The sequence below is a fragment of the Berghia stephanieae genome, chromosome 5 (genome assembly GCF_034508935.2).
Source record: "Berghia stephanieae isolate SIO BIC M18660-M18661 chromosome 5, UCSD_Bste_1.3, whole genome shotgun sequence".
Lineage (NCBI taxonomy): Eukaryota > Metazoa > Mollusca > Gastropoda > Nudibranchia > Aeolidiidae > Berghia > Berghia stephanieae.
In genome coordinates, this window is record NC_088364.1 from 35,509,384 (window position 1) to 35,530,200 (window position 20,817).

Here is a 20,817-nt window from a genome sequence, read left to right on the forward strand (position 1 = left end):
GCTTTTTTTCTTCAATTAATTTAAATTTCCTCCTTACAAACCCAATATGTTGAGGAAACAATCACAAATTCTTAGCATTTGATTTTTGAGAAAAATTGGTGAAGCTGACCTACTGTGCATGAAAACCGAATGTCACAGATTTAAAAAAAAAAAAAATATTATTGCAGATTTTATTACCAATTTTAATGTTGGTATTTTCTTTTTTTCATTTGAAGCATTATTTTCATTTTTGTTTCATACTGTGTCAGTCCAAAGCTCCAGACAGCCTGACCATAATTTTGGAATCTGCCATAAATAAATCTTTGAAAAATATTGTCTAACCTATAGGTTCCTAGTTTTAGTATGGAGACCTGAATTATTGAAATAATCTAAGTAAGCATTGAACAGAATACCCAACTGTATCAATGTGCATCTTGAAATTGTTAATTTCCTCTGTAAAGGAAGTTCTATTTTCAGAGAGCAGATATACTTATATCCTTTAAATATACCCAATATGCCAATTAACATTTCGAAAATGACGTGTGTTTGTGTAATCTGGCAAGACCCTTTTAACACACAGAGGTGAAACCCAACATTCAGGCATTCATTTAAAAGAAATTGAATGCTCAAAACTTCCAATCATTTGACATTATTTCTAATTTGCACATATTATCATACCAAACCTTTGACCCGAACTCTTTGGCAAAGCCAGCATAATGATAGAACGAAGATGACATCACTCTGGTCTTTGTTATTCTTTGTTCGCATTTCTGTATTAACCAAACTATAAAAGATTAAGCTTACACACTTGTGTGTTGGTCCGGATGGCAATGTCGTGAGCTTCTTAGCCAAGCGCATACTATCTATATCATTCAAAGAAGCTCTAGCATATGAATCTGGTTCACTCAGATCAATGTTAATGATGTGTGAAAATTAAGCAGATTAGGAATTCCAAGACAATAGCACAGTAATAACACAACTGGTAAAATAATTGTTACCCAGTTCCTCTTCTTATCTTTGTTCTCCCCCCCCCCCCCCCCCCCACCCATTTTTTTCTTTTCAAAGAACAATAATCCTTGAATTTCATAAAGTTTAAAGCTTTTTCAATATTCCCAATTATTACCTTATCAATCTGGTCATCCTCTGGGGTAGTAGGGGAGCATAGGGCAGAGATCCGGCCATCTTCTTTATGAGGAGATCGCTTTAATTCTTCTTTCATTTCAATACGTTCTGTCACTATACTTTCCACTACTTCACGCATTTCATTCAACTAAAAGGAATTAAGTGAGATATAGATATATAAAATGACTTATACTAGAAACAAAGAATACAGTTGGCATGTTGAAGACGGTGGGGTAGGTGAACACAAGACACTATTTGAAGCTAACAGACAATTACTCTATATTTGCTCATAAGTAATCAAACAATCAGGCCACATGTAACAAACAGCATGCCATGATAAAAAAAAATACAATATCAGGTATCTCATGTGCCAAGCATAAAGAGGCTGTGACAAAAGGTCATGTCTGTGTCTTATTGTTAAATCAATAAAAATACAAAGACATACAAATAAGCAACTATTTTAAATTATTATGGAAACAATGGCATAATGATTTGTTTTCAATAACTTTCCTATTTGAAACTATTGGATGAGAGCATAGGATAGCAAGTACAACAAAAATAATTTTTTTTAAGGTTATGGTGGACAAAATGAGTCGTATGTGGTGGTGGATTAGTTTAAAAACCGAGATTTAAGTTATGCTCTGAAAACAAATCCACTTTTTTTTTTTTTTAATTAACATCTTCACATCACCAATGACATACAACCTTTTGTCACATTTTCAACAGTTAAACATAAACAGAGGCCACTGATAATAATAAAAAGATTTATAGATTGGCTTCTGGATTTCATTTTTTTTCTTTCCTCTTAAAAAAAATAACTTAACTATACAGTTCAAGGGAAATAATCATTTGGATTCAATAAGTATTGTTGACATCTCAATCTTTTTATTTTGAAAAAAATTAACTTTGCATAAAAATGGTGAATGATCAAAATGTTATGGGATATAGTTGACAAAGAAAAAAGCCAAGAAAAGATTGTCCACTTCACACATGGAAGAGGGGAGATTTGTCGGTATATAGAACATCTAACTAGAAATAAAAGTTATTTCAAGAGGAAATGAGAGTCAATAAATATTAAAGAATGCATGACTCTGCTAAAAATAATATGTCAGTACTCGCTCCAGATGCAGTGAAGGTGAAGTAGAGCACAAAATTAAGAACACACAAACTCACAAATCTAACTATTGCAAAAAAGGAGGAGGGGGAGGGATATTGCCTCAAACTCAAGCTCATAAGATAGTACATCCATTTCTTGTGTGGCTAACCTGTCTGTCAGCCTCCTCTTCCTCATCACTCAGAAAGGATTTGCTGACTACTGGAGTCCATCTCAAACTCTCTTCATTTAAAGACAAGCGAAATTTGGATTTCACTTTCTCCATATGACTTTCAACGATATCATTGTTCAATGCTATCACAATACTGAAAACAGAGAAAATGCATAATTTATAAATTAAATCTGTAATCAAATCAATCAATCTAATAAATAAATTAAACATTTTTTTTTAAACTATGAACAAAGGTACTCTCCAATTTACAAATAACAGTATCATATTTTCTCAACTGTTACAGGCCTACGGAGATAATATATAAGACAATCAACAAATGAAACCAATTACGAATTGTTGAAAGCAACTTTAGGCATCATTTCTAAAGTTAAACCCATGGAGACTACACTCAGCTAACTCTGCTATCCACATGTCTTACCTATTAGAACTATGCCTGGAATTGGTCTATAAGGGTAACATGAGAATTAGAAGAGTTTTGGGAGGGTATCGCGTGCATCAAGCAGCTCGATTTGGTTTGCTGCCAGAACACAAAGCAATGACACCTAAGGAAGCATGCAGGTTAGGACAGCAAACCAATTCGCAAACCACTTGCCAATCAGAGAAAGGAAACAGCATTGCTCACATTTTTTTAAAAATCAATCAATCAAAAAAAATTTTCTATTTCAATCTTCAAGGGCAAAATCCGATCTTATTTTAACCTAACTCCAGATCTTACCATTTTCAAGTAACAGCAATGCAGTAGCAGTAGTGATGATGGTGTAGTGGTGGTGGTTGTAGAATAGCTGTGGTAGTGATGATGGTGGTTGTAGTATTAGTGGCAGTGATGATGATGTGGTGGTGGTGGTGGTTGTATTAGAAGTAGTGGTAGTGATGATGTGGTCCTTGAAACAAACTGACCCCACCGAAATTTTACTGAAGTTGCCCGTACCCAGAATTTTTTGCTCCAGACCAGAGTGTTTTCTGGTGAAACCGGAATTTTGGCACCACTGAATGAGATTATAGCTTAATTGAAACTAGAGTCGCGTTACTCTTACTGCTCTGATCTCTTGATGGATTAAAAATAATATAAAAGGAACTATTATCTTGAAACCAAAAAAAAAATTTTAAAAATCAGTGTCACTGTTAAGGGGTTAAAATAGCTGAACGAACAGAACATGACCTCCGTGACACTCCTATATCAGCAACTACATCAGCAACTCATCATTTTTTTCATCTTCCCCGTGGCCCCTCCCTTACATATGACGGTGTCTCTTGTTATGTCATCCCTCAACACTCCTATCTCACAGTAAAACGGAGAAAAAAAAATTTCAGCCGTTTGTAAATTTATTTCCCACAATTAAAAACCAAGACATTGAGTAGTAGGTGTATAATCCAAAACGATACATGAATGTTGTTAAATCGAAGTTATGAACAAGATCTCAAAAAGTGAGTGTTTGATGCAAGGCTTTTCACGGTTAATGACAAGTAAATTTGTAAATTGATGTTTATAGGCTTTATTTATTTGTTGACTAATGCATAGGTACTGGTTTTGAAGCAAGTCTGATCCAATAGCCGAATTGATTGTTCCAGTGTCCCATTACAGCTCGATTACCTTTGCCTTAAAATGGCTACTTCAAGACATCCACCTATTGAGAGATTTCATATTAGAACATGGGCAATTGTTCTGCACACATCTGGTATCTTTTGTCATTTAAAAGTAAAGAATTCCTTGATAAATCAAAGGCCTATCAAGAAACAAGACGAAATAAATCAAGCAGCATTCACGGGGCAGCAGCAAAAAGGAAGCAATATAGCCTTCCTTGCTCAAGGTAAAAATGGGATGTCCACACCGACTTGCCTATTTGAGATTTTGAATAATTCATAGTTTTCAGATGAAGGTAATATTCAATACTATAACTTTGAAAATTACCTGATGATTCAAAATCCTAAATAACTCTTGCATGACAGTTTACTTTTCATCGACTTTATTGAATTAAAGGCCTTTTAAAAACAGTTTGAGCAAAAAAAAAGATTTTTAAACAATATTCTTTGAGGTGTAAGGCCCGGCTTGAATAACTTGGGTCACCACAATGTTGGGTCAATGTTTTGTCCAATCTTGCCCTTATCAATTCAATATTGAAGCCGCAAATGAGTATGATAGTGAGAATTGAAAAAATAAGATTTTTTAAAGTATTATAATTATGGGTAAATAGTGTAAAATTTTATTGTTTTGCTTTTGGAGATTATGCCAGTGCTTTGTCATTCAGTTTAAGAACATAATTGCAGACCTCTGCTTAAGGGAGCCTACAAAAAAATCGAGATATTGTTTGGTTTTTATAAATCTGAATTTAAATAAAAAAATGTATACCCATGACTTCCACCTAAATTTCAATAAATTGTCACTTTAAAATGATTTAGAATTGATTTTTTGTCGCATATCAAATTGTTTTTATCTATTTTCCTCTAAAAAATTGTTTAGGAAAAAATCATACCTGAAGTGAAGACAAAAAAAAAAAAAAACAAAACCCAAAAATCAGAATTTAGCCAAATTCACCTTTTAAAAAACCTGTCTATACTGATTAAAACTCTACAAGTGGCAGTTCTGCAATTGTTTAATATGGAAGCCTCTTATGATAATTACAAGCTTTTTAAGAGCTCCCATGAGAGGATCCACCAAAAATCGAATAATTGCAATGACAAAAAAAATGTTTTTTTAATTCTAGAAAATTTTAATAATTAACTTACTCTTCATTGTGGTCTTTAATGAAGTCCAAATCTCTCAAAGCCTGTATTATGTCCAAAGGGCATAATCCTGTGTTGTCACTAATACCTTTAAAAAAAGAAAGAAAGGAAAAAAATGGAAAGTGAAACATCTTATGAATTAATATATACTCCATTCCTCAAATAGCCAGATGAAACCCTTTCCACGTACATGTTTAAAATAGGATATTTTCATTTAAGGTGACTGGAAATGGAATAAAATAAACAACAAAATCTGTATCCAAGTCTAAATTACTTTTAAGTTACTTGGGATCTTTTCTAAAGCAACCTTCTTTTGTCAAAAGTACTTACTTTTGACCGAAACTGTTTTTTCTGAGCATGCATGAAGTTGTTCCAGCACAATACTCCTCCAGTATGCCTGGTAACTCACTGCACCAAGTGCTGACAAAGGTTTCTCTGGTGATCCAGTTATTCCTTCCTTCCTTGTCAAGAGATAACCTGAAAGGTATAAGGCAATTTATGTAAAACGAGAACAAATAAATATTGTTAACTTACTGTTTAGTATATTAGGCATGTAATAGCAGTGCACGAATAGAAAGCAGGAGTAAGATTTTTATCATGCCTGAGATACATCAAGAGTAAATGTTAATAGACTTAAGTTGAATAGAATTTTTGTTAACTTACTAAAGTCTATGAGGAATCGTCCATATCCTTTGCGCATGTACTGTGGCATGGTCATTATGCAAGAGACATTAAACTTTTGCTGACTGTGTTTTTCCTGAAAGACAAAAATCACTATTAATGTTTTTTAAATAAACAAATTTTTTAAAATTAAAAAATACCCCTCAAACTTGGCTGAATTGCCAGCATCGTCAAATACATCAAAGGCCTTTGGTAGTCATTAATAAAATGAAAACAAAACAAACAAACAAATTTTAATATGCAATACAGCTGATAATATATTCAAAATGCTCCAAGTTTACAAAAGCAAAGTAACGCACATTTGCGTTTGAAATTCTACTTAAAATTACGATCAAATACAAATTCATCAGCTGAGACCAAAAAGCTGACAAGCTTACTGTACAATGCTAGTAAAAACGGATTAATATAACCACAAAAAAGTAGTGCTCATAAAATTTCACATAACAGTCCTTACTTAATAGTCTTAAAAAGGAAGAACATACCAACCCCTATCATCTATCATTAAGCATCATAAAATCTTACCTTTGAAAAGTAACCCACTACATGTGAGCCATATGCATCATTCAATGTGAGAACATAAAATAGAAATGGTTCAACATCGTAGTATAGAGTCTTATGGTCCAGAAACAATTTGGCAAGTAAACACAAATTTTGACAGTATAATTTGCTCATGTGGCCATCCACTTCATAGACAGAGAGATTTTCATGGCGATAAATTTCATCAGCTGGAGGATGGCGAATCTTGCATTTTTCCTGAATAAAAAAGAAGAAAATGGAGTGGCCATTGTTTTTAAAGAAAACTTTGCATTAAAAAAAAAAAACAATCAATAATCCATAGCACAGAGAGAGAGAGAGAGAGAGTATGTGAAGGTGAAATTCTAAAATATTCTCTATGAGACCAATAACTATTGGCTTTAGGGTCTTATTTCAAGGGAAGACTGAAATATCCCAAGCATCAATCACAAGATAGTCCCACAAAATGAGCTAAGACTTTCTCAAGGCCATACAGCACAGGTCAACATTATCTCCAGGTAACAAAAATGAACAATAATCAACTGTAAAACGCTAAAAGCCTACATTTCTTCTTGAAAACATAATGTAAATGGTTACAGGGGTATATAATTAGGTTTGTGGTTCAAATTAATTCATGCTCTTCATTTGTGCAAGACAGGTGATCAGAAAACAATTAAAAATTTTATTGTCAGAAAATAAGGTTATAATAATAATAATGTTATTGGAATTTTAACATTTTTTAAATGAGTACGATCAAGCAGCAGTTGGCATAAATTATAGAACCAATGACCTACTCTTTTCCCCTTTTTTTGTAAGATGTCTTGGTTCAACATTAAGCATTCCAACAGGAAAAAAAAATACTTGACAAATTTCATCACAAACTTCATTTGGTACATTTAAATTAACCCAGTAACACTTAATCAATCGTCATAGTGAAATCATAAACTATGCTTTTGTTATTAAATTATGTTATACTCTGGTTCATCACCCTGGATATCCTTCAACTTGGCCATTCTAGGATCGTGAGATTTTTACATAGCAAATAGTGAAGAATATTTGAATGATGAAAAATGCAATCATGAGCACAATCAATGCAATCTTTTGACATCATCCAATGTTTTTAAATATTGCTGCTTTGATACTTACAAAATGTCTCTGAAGGCCACTTCTGCTCTTCATGTATTTCAAACAATATTCACAGATGTAGAGTTTCGGCAAACTGGTGAAAAGAAGAAAACACAACGTGATTCAATGATTCGACCACAAAACAGAATATCATATTTGATAACAAAAAAATTTTTTAAAAATAATAAAGTTATAAAAATAAAGAAAAGAGGAGAAGGGGAGAGGTGGATGGGTTGGGGGGTGGGGGTGGGGAGGAGAGAGAGAGAGAGAGAGAGAGAGAGAGAGAGAGAGAGAGAGAGAGAGAGAGAGAGAGAGAGAGAGAGAGAGAGAGAGAGAGAGAGAGAGAGAGAGAGAGTGTCAATTGGTTGGTGAGAGAAAACAAGAAATTTGTATAATGGATGAAAAAAAGAAAAAAAAATGAAATATACTCAATAAATTAGGAAGCAGTATACAAAGTAAACCTCAGAACCAATTTATCAAATTTGACCACTGATTATTTCAAAAAAATATGAGGACAAATTGGTGAAATTAAAATTTTTCTCACATTGCGAATAAAAATCTGAAAAGTAAATATCTAACCTAGCATATTCCTGGGGATATGGCGATGAGTACCATGTCTGTATTTCATATTCTCCCAATTCAATACAGGGTGGATGCCGTGGCAGGTCAGTTTCAGTACCGAGAGGTGGGTGTGATGGAGATGTCCTTTTTGGCAACGCTTCAGAGGGAACATTGGCCTGAAATTACAAAATAAAGCTAAATTACTTCTAAAGACACAAATTCAAACCAAGAAAGACGAATTACGATTTAGTCTTCCTTTTGCTATATAAAGTAGACTTTTGACAGTTAAGTGAATAGTGCACGCACACACGTGTGTTGTGTTGTTTTACAATGAAACTCTTGTAATTGTCATATCTTTAAAATTTTCAAATGAAAATATTGTACATTATCTTTTTTTTTTATTCCAAATAGACAACTCATAATGCCATGATAATATAACAATTACAAAAAAATGTAAAAATTTAAAATAAAATGGGGGTCTTTTTCCAAATAAGAAGGTAAAGTAAAATACAAGAATTTTTACAGACTTATCTTTATTTCAACTTTAGAAAAAATGAATATGTCAATCATTATCTCCATATACCGGCAAAACAGGACAGAACTTATTGACAACTTGCATCCTTTGTGAGACTTCAGTAATGCCATCTCAATGTCTGGAATCCTACACATCGATTTATTCTAACCCTCTTCTTACCAACTAAACAAAAATGGTTACATTTGTTATGATACAGCTAACAGTTTTCTTATACAGATTTGTTTTGTACATCACAAACTTTGAAGATTTTCTATTTGGTTATAGTTAGAGTAAGAGGTAAAAATCAATTTTTATGTCGGATGGGTATGACGTTTGGGGGGGGGGGGGGGGGGGGGGGGGGGGGAATGCGGTAAATGGTCAGTAAGGGGACTTTTTGTTTGTTTTTAAGGGTTTTTACAGCACTTGTAACACATTTATATCATATTAGCGACAGTAAAAAGGAAGAATATGGGATAGTAAAAAGTTATAGAATGACAATTAAAGTACCCAAGAAAAAGGAAGACAAAGGGGAATTAGTTCAAATAGGGAATAGATGTAAATTCCAAGAGCACACTATCAGTGTACTTAGTTTGAGATCACCTAAATGTCTCATCTTTACACAAGCACAGGGTCCCACTTAGAGGAACACGCTCAAAGGTTTACAAAAATAATAAAACGCATAAAAGAGAGATGATTTACAAGGAATAAAATATCTTCCAAAACTTCATAAAAGTTAAAAGTCATCAAATTTGGAGCATCAGTATTGGTGATATTATGTAAAAATACTTTTTTTATGCAAACCAATTTTCTCACCTCACCTCAAATTATTTTTACAATGGTATTCTGAAATCACAAATTCATTCAGAGTAAAATAAAAGTCTTGTGATTAGTGTAAAACTATCTTGAGTGAAAATTTTCTCTAGATTCAATTTTTTGATATGAGAAAAGCTTTTTAACTGCGACAGATATACTTAAATAGTGACCCAACAATATTAGTAAATGGCAACATGCAACAAATAAATGCAACATTTTAAAAAATTCAAACAAAATAAAAAATTCAAAGTACACTTGTTAAATTGATTTCTGAGACGAGCTAACACTTAATGCTAGTTTAACCAGCCATGAATGAGCTGGACATTGTTTAAAGCATCTACACAATAAGTTAACCTAAATCATAGTGATATTGAGCCTAAAAACATCTAAATTGCCTTCTTGTATGCAGACCTGCCATTTTATCGACACAAAAAATCAGGACTAAGGTCTCAAAAAATCAGGACACAGGAAAAAAAAGCAGGACGCTTGAAAATAAGGGACAAAACGTTACATTGATATTTCTTTAAAACACTCACATGAGGACACCAAACTCACAGGAGTAGTGCCGTTATTCTGTGCAGTTATTGTCGACCACATTTGGCCAGAAGACTTGGTGATGGCACAAAGCCATAACAAGACTGCCCACGACTAATAAGAGTCATCTTGATCAGAATTATATCACTCAGAAGCTGCAATTAACAATTTAGCTCAGCACGAGGTAGAGTTGAGAACAATGAATCAGTGACTGTGACTGGTGATTGACGATTGAACGAATGGTGCGCACGAAATTGAAATAAACCACAACACAGGTATCGATGTCTTCTATGAAACAATAACACCTACGAATTCATTCCCGTCTGCCCATACTATAAAAAGAAATACTTATGACTGGGCAACATTACCGATACAATGGGGTGGGGATATGTTATACACATCCGGTTCATACGGTCACCTCATCATTTGATTACCGCTAAAAAAAAAAATTCTCCGCCAATTCGGGTAAAAAGAAAAATCAGGACGCGAGAGAGAAAAATCAGGAAATCGGGACAGCAGCAAATTTCGCATAAATATCGGGACGGTCCCGATTAAATCGGCACAAACGGCAGGTCTGTGTATGACTCTCTATTCCAGAGAAGAAATTTTCTGTATTATTTCATTATATTTCAAAAGTAAATTTTCACTGCCATTTAAAAAAATGAAGACCCATAAGCAGAGTAGGAAGGTAAGCCCAAATGTCAGGTCTGAATTTCTGGCCTATATCAGACCTGCCAACCTTCCCAGAATGACAAGTGTATTCTATGACCCTAAAAAGTGTATTTTGTCCGCACACGTGGAAAAAAGTGTGCACTATACAAAAATTTACATAAAAGCTAACATCAAACCCAAATAAAAATAAACTCTGATCTTCATCATTCAAACACTCATTTGCTGCAATCTCTAGTAATTACAAATTTATCGGTTTATTGAGAAACTAAAACTTAATGACCATTTTAAAATTAGTATAAGGCTCAGAAATTGCAATATCTAAGGAAATTGCTATCGAAACACTCAAAAGAAATGACCAAAAGACCCCAAACATGTTGGTAGTATTGATGCTAGTGTCAAAGGAAGAAGTGGTGGTTTTTGTAGCGATGGTGCTCTTATGGTGGTGGTGGTGAGGACGATGAAGCTGTGGTGGCAGTGGTGGCAGAAGTGATGTGGTGATGGTTGTGGCAGTGACAATGCTGTGATGGCGGTTGTAGAAGTGGTGATGCCATGATGATGATGATAAGAGATGATGATGTGGGGATGATGCTGATGTATCAAATGAAGTTGTGATGGTTATATCTGCCAACCCAGTACATCAGTTATGAGTAAGTTTTGAGATAAAATAGTTGGGAGAGTGGTCTTCAATTCAATAGATGACAATTTGCAACAGTGGCAAGATATCTTCCATACACGTTATCTAATGATCCACCTCTCTCTCTCTTTTATTTTTGAGCAATCACTTCTACTACTCCTCCTCCTTCTACTACTATTACTACTACTTCTATTACTACATACTACTATTACTTTTGGTCAATTGATGGGAAATTCATAAGTATGTAAACAAGTTAAATACTTCTAAAATGGTTTTAGAGAATTCATTTTGAATCAAATAGCGTTCCTAAAGCTGCCCACTGTAGTTTATTTTTTTAATCAAGACTCGTACAAAATACTGAAGGAGAAAAAAAGGATTATTATAAATTTTATAATCAAAATAGAGTAATTTTAATTATTATATAGGGAAATAATTCATTTATGTGTAATCTTATTCACAATAGTTTTTAATGGAAGGCTTCATTGTCAAAGATGTTAGTTAAATCTAATATTCACTTTAAATTTTCTATATAATACGTGGCAAAAGCTTAAATATGATCTGAAACCATTTAAAGAATATAATAAGCTTATATGCATATATCTATGTAAATCCTCAAAAAGGTATGAGAAAAATATAGGTGAAACCCGGGATCATATAACTAACTGAAATGATAAATATAGTACTAAATGTGATGCATCATTCAGAAACACGGTCAACAGTTAATGAACAACATGTATGTCATTGCATCAAATGTATCAACATCATTCAAATGAATTTTTTTTTTTTAATCGTACTAAATCTTTTGGAATTGTATCCGTTTTTGCGTCCAAAAATCATATTAAAATATGCGAAATCACACAGGTTGGCAGGCCTGCTATATAGTAGTTCTTACAAAAAGTATTCTGTGATAGACGTTCATTTTATTCAGAGGGCACTGAGTAATTCGTCTCAGCTATCTAAAGTAAGTTAGCTTCAAAATAAAAATGAAAAAACACTTTTCAACAATTGTGTGTCAATCATGCAAAGGCAAAAAAAATAATAAAAAGAGGCTTCCCATTTATCAATCTTGAGACATAAATCACCAAAACTACAATGATTCAATGATGTAGCAATGGCGGGGGCCATATTTCCTCCTAAGACCAATGAACATGATGATAAATTAACTCTCAAATGCAAATGATGAAAAATACAAACGTGAATTATTTTTTTTAGAAATAATTCCTGATTATTAATACATAAAATTTGATTTATTTTTTATATTTGAGAACATTTAATCCAAAAGAAAAAGAAAATTTTATATATATATGAAATGCATCATTTTGAATTTCTTCTATTTAAATCAACTCACGCAAAATATTGTTAAATAGCTGATTCTCTGCATAATAAAAAAACAAAAACAAAGGAAATCAGCCTTGTTAGAGATGTTAGGGATCTTAAAAGTAGTTTGTTTTTGTTTTGAAAGGCTTAAGGGGCGGTTTGGGCCTTTTCTAAAAAAAAGTTTAATTACCTATATTGGGTGGTTTTAATCATTTTGTATCGTCAATATAGGTTAAAAAACAACATTTATGGTGAAAATTTTTTATTATCTGTGTTGATACCCATTTTGCGACCTAACTTGGGGGTCTGACATCAAAAAATATAACAATCTTGTGGCAAACGTTCCACAAAAACTAATGAAGGAATGACCTCCATATTCTTCCCCCTTGTCAACATTGTACCATAGTGTGTCACAACAGAGAGATTTTACGGCTTTAACTTATGGAATTTTTATTAGAACATTACAAAGTTGAGAATTAAAATGTTATGACAAAATTGACCTTAAAAATTCAAAATTAGGATTATAATTCAAAATTCACATATCTTATCAAAAAAATCTCTCTGATGTGATATAATACGTTATATCTGTGATAACTGTGGAAATTTTCAGACAATTTCATTGAATAGATTCTGAGAAACGTTTGACACAGTTTCCCATACCCTTAGAAAAATGACATATTGAGAAAATAGCAAAATGGCTTCCCGTTTTTCACAATTTTCTTAGTACCTGTACCATTTTTGACTGTGTTTTTCGTGCCTTTATAGTCTACTTTAAGAATTTGGACTTCAATTATACTATTTCTAAGATAATAAAATATCATTTTCCACCAAAATCTCAAAATCAATTTTTCGAAGGATTTTCCTAATAATTAGACCCAAACCGCCCCTTCCAACGTAAATGGATCCTTCAAGTGCCAGGAAAAGTAAGACAATAGATTAAGATAAAAAGGAGATTAGAAGTGATAAAGCTGATAGTCTAGAAATTATTGATGTTTAATCAACAGAAGACACATTATATTCTAACAGATACACCAAACATCCCTTAGGCCTTCATACATTATTAATTAGGTCAAATATTTCAATATTTCAATACCTTGAGAGCTGTCAAAATGGTGGAGAGTGTTTATCTCAAAGGCATAATGGATGTCTGGATAATAACAGATTTGCCCCCCCCCCCCCTCTCAAATGATTTTTAGGGAGACTTATAGATAAAACTATGGATATTTGCTTATTTTAAGGGAGATCCCAAACGACATGAGCAATTTGAAACCACAGAAATAAAGAATGGTAAACATTAAAAGTGTGTTTTCACAGTTGTTAGATTATCTTATCATGCCCACCACAAGTCTTAGCAAGATCTGCCAAATGACAAGAAAATGGCAAGGGATACACTCTGGGGCCATATCATATACCAGTTGATTAAAAACTGGGAATATTGATGGAAAGACCAAAGGAAATAATTTTTTAAAATCTCAAATAACTAGAGGTTTTTTTTTTTTGTAAGTAACTTTTTTCCCCCGGAGATTTCAATTACAATCAGAAGTGTGTGAGGAAATGCTTATTTTCAAGAATCTCCTACCCAGTGGTGATAATGGCAATTTGTCAAAAAGGAGGAAAATGTTTCGGTCCACCGGCCAAACTCAAATAAAATCATAACATAAAATACAATAGTTTCGTATATTATATTACTACTTCTAGTGTACATTTATTCTTAATAGTAGAGATATAACTTATTTTATGTAAATTTTTAATGAATTGTCCTTTCCTTAAAATGATTTTTTTTTAATACTTTCTATTCATATTTAAAATTAACTTTTGGTCAAAAGACTAAAACTATTTATTTTTACTTGTTCATCTATTTTGAAACCTATTTGGAGCTGCAACAGGCTAAATTAATTACATGCGCCCTCTAATATTTCCAAATTTTAGATGACTACCATAAGTACTTTGAGATCGAAATATCACCCCATATACCAACAAAATCGAGAACCAAAACCTCTCAATTCATCGCACAGAGAGAGCTTTCACTTCATAACTACTTTAAATCAATATGCAAAAAAAAAACATTTTCTAAAATCATTTAATCTTGCTAGTAATAACATTTCAATTGATATCAACGTATGTAAAGAATTTCAATGTTACTTGGAGAAGAAAACTATTTTCAGGTCTTTTACAAAAGCATGCACATACCTCATTCAAATCTTTCTGAGTAATTTCTTGGGCCTCTTTGAACAATGAGATATCATCCTCTGTCACATATGTAGGTAATACCATGCCAGCTTTGTTACATACAGTATCTGAAAACATAGATTGGATCAACAAAGGACATTAATATTATATTAACAAAACTGGGAAAAAAATGTTATTTCAATTTACATATTTTGAATATCCAACACGGTTTTGGGTCAAGACCAAAACGTCGCCAACCATAAAGCAATAAAAAGTTGTTTCCATTCTCAGACATCTTAAAAAAGTATCACAGAAATGTTAAGCTAATAACTTTTAAGTTTGAAAAACAATCTTGTCAGATAATAGCAATCTGCACTTAAACATTAAAAATTAAATGAATTCAGCATAAATTATAATGTAGTATAAAAACTGGAAATGTGGCCTCTTAAAGCCTTAAATTATTGATTGAACAAATATTTACTTGCTTTGTTTCAGCATTTCAAGTAATGCCAAAGTAATTCAAAATTCTTCACTACATCTGATGGGTCATGAAATTCCATAATGATAAATTCAGATCCATAAAATATTCTTTTCCATTAATGATGAAGATAAAGTAATATAAAAATAATTGAAGTTACATGATGTTACATAATTTCTGATGTTTGGGAAGGGAACAATGAAAAGAGAAAATGCAGTCACAAATTTTAAAAAACAGACCTCAAAAGCAAACTTGAAGCACATGATTTTCAGCATTAGTGGCAATAACGATATGTGAAAACAATCATCAAAAGCAAAATGAAAAAGGAGAATTGAGAAAAATATTAAAAATCAACTCAAAAACAAAAACCAAAATTAAACAAAAAATAAACAAAAAAACATACCTTAAAGCAGAGCAATTCAAAAACAAACAACATAATATTATTCCAACAAAAGCTACATCAAGGGTATGAGCCGAATATTCTAGCCTTCATTCCTTACTGAATAGAATAACTTAAGCAAATATCACTGTGCTGGTCTCCGAAATATTCCCTTCACCACAATAACGAGAAGTGACTAAAGAAAATTCTAAGAATGGATGAGAGGAAAGATAGACACTGGTTCTGAGCATCAATGAATGGTAACATGAGCATCATGTGAGAAATGAGGGGAAGAGAAATGAACAATGAATCATGAGTATAGACACTTAAGCCTCCCTAACAAAACAACAATCATCACCACTCTCACACTACTTGCAGTCATTTGGCGCACACGTGGGAAAGACCATGGAATGAAGAGACGATTCTAACGGGGGGACAAAATCTTACCCCTTTCAATGCTGTGGACTTTGCCCCAGCCTCTGCCTCGCCAGTAATCTGTTCCACGACGGATGAACACTTGTCCACGCCTGTGGGCCCAAAGATTGGCAGTCTGAATAGGCCTGGAGCCCACCTGTCGAAACTCATCCAAAGTCATGAGGGTTAATTTGTCCTTTTCATCCCACCACCTCAGAAAAGTATGCCGAGGAAGTGATAAAAAGCTCTTTCTCAGATGATCACAGTCATTTCTATCAATTTTATGCACATTCAAATTAGAACTTTTATCACAGATGTTTTGATCATCATTGATTTCAAAATGGGATTCAGAACATGAAGAATCTTTAGATACACTATCACTTTCATCATCACACAGTAATGTTCTTTTTCTTCGTTTGGTAGTATTATAAACTGGAAGAGTCCTTTTCCTTTCACCCGTTGCATTAAAAAACTCAGAGAGCCCATCAAATAAACCACGCAGCTGACCACTTAAAGGAGGGCCACCACTTTTCTTTTTCCCTTTACTAGCCTGCACCAACTTTGATCTCTTGATTAGTCTCGATGCTGCCTTCTGACTTTTACTTTGAGTACTACTAGATATTTTTTCAGTCTTTTTCTTTTTTGTATCTACGACCACGCTTTCATTATCAGAAGCTGATAAATCTGCAAGAGGCAGAAGTGTGGTGCTAAGTGAAACCCTTGATGAGCGTTTGTTGGTTGGTGTAAAAAAGCGAGACAAACCATCTACTAAGTTTTTAGTTTCAGGCAACACAGTGAGAGCTTCTAAGTTACTTCCATTTAAAGCGCTAAACTCACTAAGAACTTCATCGCTGTCATCTTTTTCCACCTCTTCATTTTCATCATGAATGTGCCGAGCCTTCTTTCTGTTTGCTTTGCGATGTTTCAAGTTAATTGTTTTTCGCTTGGCTTGAAATAATCTGGTTATGAAGGAAAATTGAAAATTTTAAATTTAGCTTCAATGCAAGGGAAATACAAGTAGATATGAATATGTGAATTAAATTGATGCTATTTTCTGATTCAATAAAATCAAATGTGACCCTGAAAAGTGAAATTAGAATTGGAATAATAAGGAAAAAAAGTCAGAATTTTTTGCAGTGTAAGAAATTTCATTACACAAAAATCAATCCCAACTTTCCTATTTGTGGCTATAAATTCAATATCATAAACCTAGTTCATCTGGGCATAATACTGCTTTGATACTGTGGGTAACAAATGATAAATGAAAAATATAAGGACATAGACCTACAGTTTGAGAAGAGGGGATAATAATTAATTAAACTTCATAAAATCAAAAAGTGTGAACTTGGATCAATCTGATGACTATATATAATCAAAGTTCAGGCTCAAATCAAAATAACAGAAAAACTCACTTTGCTTTCTTTAACTTCTGATTTGAGGTTGCCTTCATTTGTGATTTAACTTTTGAAGAATAGTTCATTGCAGCCTCAAGGAATTCTCTTCCTTTCCCTGAACCCCGTTCTGGATCGCACAAATTGCATTTCCAATCACCTGTTAAGAATGTAATGATTTATAATAGATTTATGCGTGTATATCTACGAGAGAAAAACCAATCACCTGTTAAGTATGTAATGATTTATAATAGATAGTTATTTATGCATGTATATCTACGAGAGAAAAAGAACAAGGAAAAAAAAAAAGAATAGAAAAAATAGAAAAGAAAAAAACATCCTTCACATGAGTAGGGAGGGGGAAAGAGAAACACCTTTCTCCAAGACATGGAAGAAAAGAAACATTCCACTTTCAACCCCTCCTCCCTTTCCACGCCCATGAAAAATACAAAAGTGTAAGGACAAAACTATTAAAAATTAATTAAAATTAAAAACCTTTCAAACTCTATGGAATATATAAATGAAGATTTCCCAAACTTTCACATCTTTACTACTAAAACTTTTCCCAAGACCTAATGAAACCTGGCAAGTAAACACAAGATGGCTGAGGTTGTCTTGCAAGGTGAGACACCAAAAGGTACTTCTCAAACTACTTTGAAAAATGGGAGGATCTTGTTTCCATCAACACCCAAAAAAGAAAGCAAAAATAGCTCTTACAAGTCCAAAAAATATAATGTGGACAAAGTACCAACTAAGAAAATTTGTCAAGTTTAAAACACTAATGAAAAATGAGACACTAAGCTATCAAAGTGGTAATAATAATATAATGATCAGAGACAAAGTTGGACATTAGATACATTAGAAATTGGTATTTACCTTTAGGTGGCTTTGTAATGGGAGGATCACAGCAAAGCATGTGGAAGCCTCGATCACAAAAATCACAGAATAGCATGTCATCCTGTTAGGGGGGAAAAAAGGGAAGGAATAACGATGCAGGAAATCACTAATGAATGTAAACATGATTAAATAACTAATGAGAAGAAAAGTTGCCATGTTACTTCTTTAAAAAATTAAATTACCAGGTTCTGGCTCAAAAAAAGGAAATAGTACCTCACAATCAAAAATAAATCTTATGATCATTATCTCTTGATCTGATATGATCGAAACCACTGTCTCAGTATATTTCTTACCTCTTTTCCTGATTTACCACAAAATGAACATTTCTTGCAATTGATGCATTGCCATCTAAGACGCCTTACCCTGGCAGTGAGATTTTCAGAAAATTTCAAACATGATGGGTGTCCTGAAAGCAAATTTTGCACAATTTAAATTACTATAAAAATCTTACATGCTTGGTCTTACAAGTTTAATAAATATTTGTCAAAAATACAATAGCCTTCAAAAAAAAAATGTAAACAGGTATGTTTTCAGTTCAACAACAATAAAAGTGACACATGATCTTGATCTTTAAGGTACAGTCCAAACATGTGTGCACGCGTGTGTGTGTAAAGCAGTATTATCCCCACCACTAATGAAACAAGATAAACAAAAGCAATAATATATACTTCAGCAACAAAACAAAACATCAAAGAATAAATTGGTAGAAATTGCTTTTGAAGACAAAAATTTGTTTTGGTCACATCATTTCATCACCCTAAATATATAATAAAATAATTATTGTCCCTTGTTGCAACCAGCCATACATCAAAACATCATTTGAAAAAGATCTACTTCAACAGTCATTACAAATTATTGATCCCAATCCTCTAAATATTTTATGCTTTTGTTGATTTATATTTGCTTGATTGTAAGTAATCTTACCAGTAACTTATAGCACAAGTAAGCCTACAAAAGAATGCCCTTTCTATTATAACACATAGATATCAATTCAAAACTTTGAAAACCACTGAAAATCTTAATAGGCACCCGAATACTAAAACACAAAAGAATGCATTTGAACTTATGCAACAATTATTATTGTTATTATTGTTTATTATTATTATTAGCATTACCATATCACCATATCATAACAACCATTATAACCATCATTATTTTAAAATTTATAAAGAAATCTGATTTAAAATAGAATTTACTTAATATATCTCTTCATCTTACAATATGATCAGACCTGTCACTATATAAATCTTAAAACATTTTTTCTTTAAATGAGGATCAGCTTTTCTTTCCACTACCATAAAGGGAACAACCAATATTTAAAGTTTCTAAACTTGAACAATATTTCATTAAACTAAAGCTATAAACTTCTATTATAGGTTCAGACAGCCCAATCATCGGATGTAAATTCTGTAAATCTGGTTGGACTTTACCATCATCCAGTACTACTTGCTAAATAAAGTCCATTCACTCTTATGTACTGATCTATCAGATATACCAATATATAATAACATACAAATACAATGGATCAAATTATAGGTCTTTTTATTATCTTTAATTTCATATATGGTTTGTCCTATATATTAAGAGATAGTATGTAATTCAATATTTTTGCAAGCCACCTAACACAGGGCTCGGAAATTAATTACCAAAAACGCAGTAAAATTTTACACATAAAGGACTTAAGAAGTAAAGTTTACTGTCACATTTTTTCTTCTTTTCTTTTGCATAAAGCAACTTATTTCCGTAACAAAAATTTTCATACTTAATTGTTTTCAAAACAGGTCAACACTTGCTGGTTGAATGTGTCATTAAAAAAAATATTTAATCAAATAATTATACATTGAGCTTCATTCATATAACACACAAAGAAAGTTTAATACAGGCCTGTAAATGGTTGGTGAAAAAATTGTCGGAACTTTTTGAACACGCGAAAATAGACACAACCGGACAAAAATATGGACACAACACAGATATCACACGTCAATTGACTAGTCAAATCATGTCACTTTCCCCTACTTATTTATAACGAGGTCCTTATTTTATGGTATCAAAAAAAAAAAATCCCAATTATTTGAGGTCCCAGGTCTGAGTTAGTTGTAAAATGAAAGGAAGAGAACAATTCCTACCCTTTTGAAGGATGTGTATCTAGACGTCTAGTGCTCGACACAGAAAGCTGCGCATCTTCGCTCCTGTTTGTGTTAAATGTTTACGCTGATTCTTTCGTTCATTTGGATTAATTCTTAAAGAAGAAGAAGAAGAAGAAGAAGAAGAAGAAGAAGAAGAAGAAGAAGAAGAAGAAGAAGAAGAAGAAGAAGAAGAAGAAGAAGAAGAAGAAGAAGAAGAGGAGGAGGAGGTGGTGCGGTGATGTGAGAGCTTTCGAAGAAGAATATATATTTTAAAGAAAAATAATTATTTTGCATTATTTTTTTTTTTCCGTCTCACATCGGGACGGAACCAAAGAAATATAGAGACTGATAAATAAGAACCCGAGATATGCATGTGTGTCGGTAGCAAAATAGAGAGAAACCCTCCGGTCCGGTTCAACACACTCTGTGTGTGCGTTATTTACTGACTATGTGTGTGTGAAGACGACTCGCGCGAACTCTCTCTCGCTGGC

At 32.9% G+C, this 20,817-nt stretch overlaps 1 protein-coding gene across 4 annotated transcripts in view; it reads right to left on the bottom strand.

Annotated features, from left to right (window-relative positions):
* LOC144972818 (uncharacterized) overlaps window positions 1-20,817 on the bottom strand; it is a 42,139-nt gene that overhangs the window by 14,795 nt on the left and 6,527 nt on the right. The window contains exons 4-16 of one of the 4 annotated variants that reach the window (XM_078914490.1): window positions 18,494-18,606; window positions 18,180-18,261; window positions 17,325-17,463; window positions 16,750-16,871; window positions 14,663-14,769; window positions 8,007-8,164; window positions 7,449-7,521; window positions 6,312-6,542; window positions 5,772-5,865; window positions 5,439-5,585; window positions 5,112-5,196; window positions 2,367-2,520; window positions 1,103-1,249 (exon numbers count right to left, since the gene is read on the bottom strand). In XM_078914490.1, coding sequence (XP_078770616.1) covers window positions 1,103-1,249; window positions 2,367-2,520; window positions 5,112-5,196; window positions 5,439-5,585; window positions 5,772-5,865; window positions 6,312-6,542; window positions 7,449-7,521; window positions 8,007-8,164; window positions 14,663-14,769; window positions 16,750-16,871; window positions 17,325-17,463; window positions 18,180-18,261; window positions 18,494-18,606 — 1,652 coding nt within the window. Of the gene's footprint in view, window positions 1-1,102; window positions 1,250-2,366; window positions 2,521-5,111; window positions 5,197-5,438; window positions 5,586-5,771; window positions 5,866-6,311; window positions 6,543-7,448; window positions 7,522-8,006; window positions 8,165-14,662; window positions 14,770-15,945; window positions 16,872-17,324; window positions 17,464-18,179; window positions 18,262-18,493; window positions 18,607-20,817 lie in introns of all 4 variants that reach the window. The other 3 variants (XM_078914488.1, XM_078914491.1, XM_078914489.1) reach the window with 3 other exon arrangements.